This window comes from Etheostoma cragini, chromosome 2, assembly GCF_013103735.1.
Source record: "Etheostoma cragini isolate CJK2018 chromosome 2, CSU_Ecrag_1.0, whole genome shotgun sequence".
Classification (NCBI taxonomy): Eukaryota; Metazoa; Chordata; class Actinopteri; order Perciformes; family Percidae; genus Etheostoma; species Etheostoma cragini.
The window spans coordinates 8,103,878-8,110,896 of NC_048408.1; the positions used below are offsets into that span (position 1 = coordinate 8,103,878).

Genomic DNA, 7,019 nt, shown 5'->3' on the forward strand with positions numbered 1-7,019 from the left:
AAGCCACCATTTCTGATGTTTTCACAATCTTTTTTGTGTGATGTGAAATAAATTAGCAGGGAGAACAAACAAGGCTACTAAGCCTCACAAGTCTTTTGTTTTGAGTCTAGGTCTGACTTTGATCACATTAGAATGTACACTGTAAAGCGTCATATTGTTCAGCCTGTCTGGGTAGCAGCTCAGCAATGTAATCTGAGTACCTTCTGTTTTTAGCTCCATTTGCAACAGATTTTAACACCTTTTGTACAGTCAAATCCAAGCTCTAGCGTATCTAAATCATTAGAAAGTTTTCTGGGGATGTTTGATTAATTATCGATTTCAGTGGTCAGCTTAGCTCAAATACCCATTTCTCAACACCAGCCGGCTTTTTCCAAATTTTCCAAAGGCTGACCAATGTACTGCTGTGGACGGGGGAGCAGCAAAACATATTTAAGCCACCTAAAAAACACATCATATACTAGATAGTACATCATACTATCCTAGCTGGAAGGTTACTGGTTACACTTATTTATTTTAGTTGTATTTTAATTAGCTTAGCAACTTCACAATTAAAAAAGAAAATACAGTTTTGATTGGTTGTTGCAGGCTTTAGCGCCCCTCGGTTTTGAAGTCTGAAAAACATCTATGAACAAAACGTTGCGGCTGTGACAAGCTCAGTGCTGACATTGTTTGTGAATTAAAGACAGGATTCCCACATGTCTGTCAGGTGTGTATTAGGCAGCATTTAAAGTCAAATTATAGAAGAACATTAGGCTAACCTTGAATTTGTATGTCTGACGCTGAATATGTTAAAGCGTGAATGTAATTTCCATTTATTTCAGTGTGATGCTTCCGGGCCTGAACATCAGCAGCGTACAGTGTAATAAATTAAACAGTGGCACAACAGTATAAAAAGGTACATACAAGACTTAACATTGATGAAGAATGCAGTCATGCACTCTTTCAATTCTATTCAGTTAGTAATCTCTTTATTTGATCGTTTGAATGTGCTCAAAGCATGGAGATCAACACTTGCTCTTTTAGAAAAGGACAGAGGTCGGTGTCACAGGAAAACTTTTAAAGCGTTGTTCATTATACAAATTAATATGAGGCACCACACAATGATACTCTACTGTCTTCAAGTATTTACACAAGAGAAGAAGAACAAAAAGCATTAGCCCTTCTGGCCGTAAATGCTTAAAATGTAACTGTGTGTGTGTGTGTGTGTGTGTGTGTGTGTGTGTGTGTGTGTGTGTGTGTGTGTGTGTGTGTCAGACATTAGAACAGAGTGATCCGGTGTTTTGCTTTTTCTGTAGCTAAGTACTTTTTGTGGCTGTACGGTAGAGAAAAGATGTGTGAAAGAAAATAGAAAGACACTTGACCAAAGGAAATCAGGCCATTTAAGCAGGAACACTCACACACTCATCAACACACACACACACACATAATCACTAATTAGCATTTTGGATAAGATGTTGTAAACTCTCCAGCTCATTTTATCAACACACAGTTTTGCTCTTGCACTTTGTCCTCTCTTGCTCTTCCACACACACACACACACTCTCTCTCACACTCACACACACACACCTCAGCAGTACCTCTGTATTCCATCTTTTTTCTCAGAGGGGAGTGGAAGATGTGAACACATGTCTGGGAGAGCCAATTGCTCGTGATGCCAGTCTATAGTACATGCCACTGTATCCAGAGCCACATGTACAAGTTCACACAAAAACACACGTCCTGATAAAAAATTTCCAATCCATCTCCCAGTTCAGTCATTTTTGAGCCCCACACAAACAGTTTTTGTTGTTGCGTTTTTTTCTTCTTCTTTTTTTTTTGTGAAACTGTTTTGCTTCTGAAACAGTAAGCAAGAAGCCCCTTGGTCCCATTGGTCCTTGTGTTGAGAGAGTGACGTGATAGAAAGGTAGCGAAAATAGGGGGAGTAAGAGAGAGAGAAAATAGACGCCCACTAATATCACAAGCAATGGTTGTGTGGAGATTGTCAAGGCCTTCGCATTATATTCAGTGAACAAGGTTGCATTATAAATCAAGTGTGTCTGTAAACGCTTCGCCTCTTGTAAAGTTCATCCAAGTGCAGCCAGTGGAAGTCCTAGGTCCTGCGTGCATGCATCACGGGAACTGTTATGAGTCAGTTTAATGTACTTCAGTGAAGAGAGACGAAGTCAATGAAGAGTGGGAAATGAGCCTAAGCCCAACATCAGAGTCCAAAAGAAGCCTCCTTGTATTATTTTGAACCCCTTTTCTGCACTTTAGTTTAATCATCCCTTCATATCGCAATCCCTGAAGACCCCCCCCCCCCCTTCCCACCACTTCATAGCACATCACAGAATAGTTTGAATTTGTCTGCAGGCTAAATTGTCTATTACAACCCTATCCATGCAGGGAGCACTTAGAAAGAGCGTTTCCATGACTTACAGAGGATCTTCTGGAAGGCTCTGCGGAAGTCCTGGTTGAAGATGGTGTAGATGACGGGGTTTAGCGAGCTGTTACAGTAGCCAATCCAAAAAAAGAACTTGAACAGCGTCTCTGGGATCTCGCACGGCTCCCGGCAGATTCCATACAAGCTGTAGGAGAAAAAGAACGGGAACCAGCAAACGACAAAAACGCCCATGACAACAGCAAGGACAAAGGTGAAGCGCTTCTCCCGAGCGGCGGAAACTTTCTTCCGATTGACGGTGCTCCGGCGTTTACGGCGAGACGAGAACAGCTCCATAGACTTGGAGCTGGCACGCGACTTCCTGCTGGAGTATTTAGAGGCGGAGCTGGACTTCCTGTCTTTTATGTCGTCACGGTGATGTTTGGAGGAACTGGAACTCTTCTTAGGCTTCCCGTCTGACGAGCTGCTGTCGTCGAAGTCGTCGTCCTGGTCTGTCGGTGGGTGTTTGGGCTCATTGGCCAGAGGGGATTGGACTGCCTGCTCTTTGCAGTGTCCATTCTTGCGGTCCTGCTCTTTCATGCTCTCGTCCCGGTTGGACTTTAATGACCCTCCTCTGCCTGCTTCGGCTTGGTCCATCCCATTCTCCAGCGGCGAGTCCACGTCCCTCTTCTTCTCCGACATACTTCTGGTCCTTGTCTTTGCCACTTGGTAGATCCGAATATAGACCAGGATCATGATGAGACAGGGGACAAAGAAAGAGCCAAGACTGGAGTAGAGGATGTACCAGGTCTCATCATTCAGGATACACTGGGGACTGGCCTCGCTGCTGCTCCTGTCCATTGATATCAGCGGTGGAAAGGAGATGACCGCTGAGATCAGCCACACCACCACAATCATCCCTTTCACTCTTTTAGGCGTTCTCTTTAAGTTATACTCGACCGCCTGTGTCACTGACCAGTACCTGTCCAAACTAATAGCGCACAGGTGAACAATAGAAGAGGTGCAGAACAAAACGTCCAGAGCCAGGTAGATGTCACACCAAATTTTGCCAAAAAACCAGAAGCCCATGAGTTCATTTGCCAAAGAAAAGGGCATGACCAGGGTGGCCACCAGTATGTCCGCACTGGCCAGAGAGACGAGAAACAGATTCTGAGGTGGCTTCAGAGCTCTGCTCGTTAAAACGGCGATTACAACCAAGACGTTCCCGACTATTGTAAACAAAATCAGAAAGCTGACAAGTCCGGCCAGAGCCCAGATAGCGATCTGGCTGTACTGGCTCTGAGAGGTAGAATTAGAGGAGATATTTTCTACCAGTATCCCGTCCTCCAGGCTGGAGCTATTTAAGAAATCCATTTTAAGTCTTTTTTTTAATCTTATCTTATCTTATCTTATTAAAAAAATAAAATGTGCGTAAATAAACTGTAGAAATTTCCCATTAGGATCTCAGCATATATGTACTACAGATATCTGCTGCAAATTGCATTTTTCTCCTCACCTGCGATCTTCCATCTCCTGCTTGGAAGTCTCTTTGGAAGAAGAGAGAGAGAGAGAGAGAGACGCAGCGGGAGAGGGACAACGCAATGTGCAAAGTCTTTTAAGTCCTTATTCCAAAAACTAGAAGACAGAATGTCCATAGTTAGAGAGCGGGCTGCCTCCTCAACGCGTCCTCTCCCATCCCGAGCGCGCCCGCATCTCTCCACCTCCGCGTCCCCTCTGTGTCCTGAGAGAGGTTTGTAACAACCACGTGTCTTTTTAGGTCTTTTTCTTTTTTTTACGTCAGAAAAAACTAGCAGGGACCCGCTTCGCCACGGAGAGGTGATAAATGAGGGCGACTATTGGAGGACAGTCGAAAACGGTAAAATACGCAAGCAAATAAATATGCTGCTATACTAAAGTATTTTGCATCTAGTTGATCGTTTATTTGGTCATATTTAGTAGGATCAGGCTGCTGCTGCTGCTCCAGCTGGAGCGCTTGCTTCTTGTCCAGTTTATCTGCATTATTAGATTTATGGGATCAGCGACACTGTGCTGATTTGACTTTTGAAGGTCTGTCTCAGTATGGAGAGCGTGCTCACGTCCTTTTTAATATGAAAAGTCAGCAGCAGGAGCTCTTAAGGGGAGGTCACGTTGCTGTCAGAACGCACAGGCTGACTGACAGCGGCGGAGTCCCGCGCCAAGGAGAACACGCTCTGATATGTCCTAATGTGCGCACGCTGGGGGTCAGTGTTGTAACAGAAAGCCCCGGAGGGACCACACACACATACACACACACACACACACTTATGTAATATATCCACCCAGCCATCAGGTGAACAGATATTCCATTATAAAACCTGCTAGGTTTTTATAGGATGAATATGGAAATAGTCAGTTTAACCTTGCAGGGGAAACTTTGATCAGTTCCCAGCCATTGTCAGTGTGTTTGTGTTGTGGTAATTGTGTTGATAAAGGAGATTAGAGGATTACACGGTGCAGATGTCATGTTCTGTTGGAGCTGAGAAGGAGCTTTTGGGGAAATCAAGGGTGCTAAATCATCAGCATGGAAATGCATACAGAATAGAGCGGGGCATATGAATAATGAGTTCATCCTCTGTGTGCGCTTTATCCGGCAATACGTGGATGAATCATCCATAACTATAACTTCCAGGTTATCTTACCTCTATTCATTTTTTTTATTTTTTATTCCCCATTAGGACATGTGTGCATGAACACTTAAAACGTTTTTGGTCTCACCTTGTGTTCTTGTATCAACCTCTCTCTGATCTGGGCGTTCCTATCTCCCCTTTGGCATACAGCCTTAAGTTCCTGGACCAGTGCGCTTATTGACCAGTTTTCAAGCTAAGTACCTGTCATTAATCACAGAGCGCTCAGCCATGCTGAATTAAAGAGCAACCACAGCCGCAAGTAATGCTCAAGTCCAAATTGATCCTCATCAAGGCTTTAAGCTGGAATGAGGAGGACTTATGGGGGTCATGCTCCATGGGAAGCGGAGTCAGCTCGGCGGACAGCCTCTAACTTGTCCCCCCACCCATCCCCAAAACACCCAGCTACTTCTCATGCTCCATGTTTAAATTGAACTAAGGCTAGAGTGATGCTGAAGGTCAGCGTGGATGCACTCTAAGCTGATTTTGAACAGACAGACTAGCCTTATTATAGTCATTAAATCGTGTCCCGGGGCCACTGCTATGTCCATATAATTGGGGCACCAGTGAGCGATCTCAGCTATTACCAAGCCCGTTCCTTGTTCCCAACATTGTGTTCTGCTCTAAAGGAAATACAGTGGCCCTGCTTCAGAACTAGCCAGAAGCCAGCTTTTTGGTGTCAAGACATGTTCTCTTTTCTTTTATCTTTGTAAATCAAGGCTTTGTACTGTTTTTGCTAGTGGCATATTTAATTTTCCTCCTTTTGTGCTGTTGCATTTTTTTGTCATACTGGTTCACTTACACAAAGCTTGTCCATTGTCAAGTCCTTGTGTAAAAAGAAAAAGAAATGGTTGTTGGTTTGCAATCATCTGCACTTTTATTTAAGGTCTACACTGCATTTGTGGAACTGAAAATGGAGAACATGCCAAGAGCTTTCTATTAAATGGGGGAAGGGAGAAGCAATCTGATCCTAATGAGATTTCCCTATTAGAGCTTCAAAAACCTAATAACACCGGATGTGTTCTCACAAGGTAACATGACCAGTCTTTTGTGGCCTGCTGAAATCCAATACAGGGACCATTCTGGTTATTACACTTCAACACACAATCAACTCCTCATAAAAGCTACCACAGGCATCTATCTCCTGCTTACGAACTCCTAACTAACACATAGTGTGCATGCATGAAGAAAGTGAGCACAGAATACTAAGTCCGCCACATGCTGACATAGCCTATTCCCCAAAGAAATCAAAGCTGTAATCTGCAACTATAGCCACTTTGTACCACAATCCCTAATGTGCATTGGTTCCCCCCCCCCCCCCATAAAGGGAAGTATGGCACCTGCTGTTGACAGTGAAAAATGGCAGTGCTACCTGGGAAGACAACTATAGAGCCAGGAACAAATAGTTCTCGGGAGCAACGTCTAGCCCAGGGGAGTTCCTCTCTAGCAAGCATCACCTGACAGAACAGGGCCTTCTTATCCAGCTTATTTCTGTGACAAATTACCTTGTAGGAAAAACAGTAAAATAAGACCAATGTTGGTGTTGATTTTGTTTGTTGGACTGCTCCAAAATGCAAGAGGTCTTCCTGTTCGTAACCTTCATCCTAAATTCATCTCAATGAAATATAATACAATGTTGGTTTATCAGCTCACCATAGCTCTTTTCTGAAAGAATCTTAAATTTTTTCAGCTGATCCAAACTACTATATTGTTGTTATTATCATATTGGTGTATACGTTTATTTCATCCATCAAACAAACTCAATGGAAACACATAATTACAAGTCCTGAATGAGCACAGGAGCAGCATTATCTGCCCCTCTTTCATTAAACATACATTAACAAAACAAATAATGAAATAAACAAAACCTTCCCTCAGCCTTCTCCCTACCAGTCACAAAAGAAACACATTTCACTGTATTTTTTGTATCTCAAAAGGTTTGCTTTAATGTTTTTTTTTATTATTATTATTATAATTTTAGGTTTAATAATTTTTAAAGA

The 7,019-nt window shown here is 43.1% G+C and overlaps 1 protein-coding gene across 1 annotated transcript; it reads right to left on the reverse strand.

Annotated features, from left to right (window-relative positions):
• Window positions 1-1,264: 1,264 nt before the first annotated feature.
• Window positions 1,265-4,100, reverse strand: adra2c (adrenoceptor alpha 2C). Its single transcript, XM_034886985.1, has 2 exons — window positions 2,416-4,100; window positions 1,265-1,674 (listed from the first exon to the last, which is right to left on the reverse strand). Exons 1-2 carry the CDS (start codon window positions 3,728-3,730, stop codon window positions 1,568-1,570), a joined length of 1,422 nt encoding a protein of 473 aa, XP_034742876.1. The 5' UTR covers window positions 3,731-4,100; the 3' UTR covers window positions 1,265-1,567.
• Window positions 4,101-7,019: the final 2,919 nt, after the last annotated feature.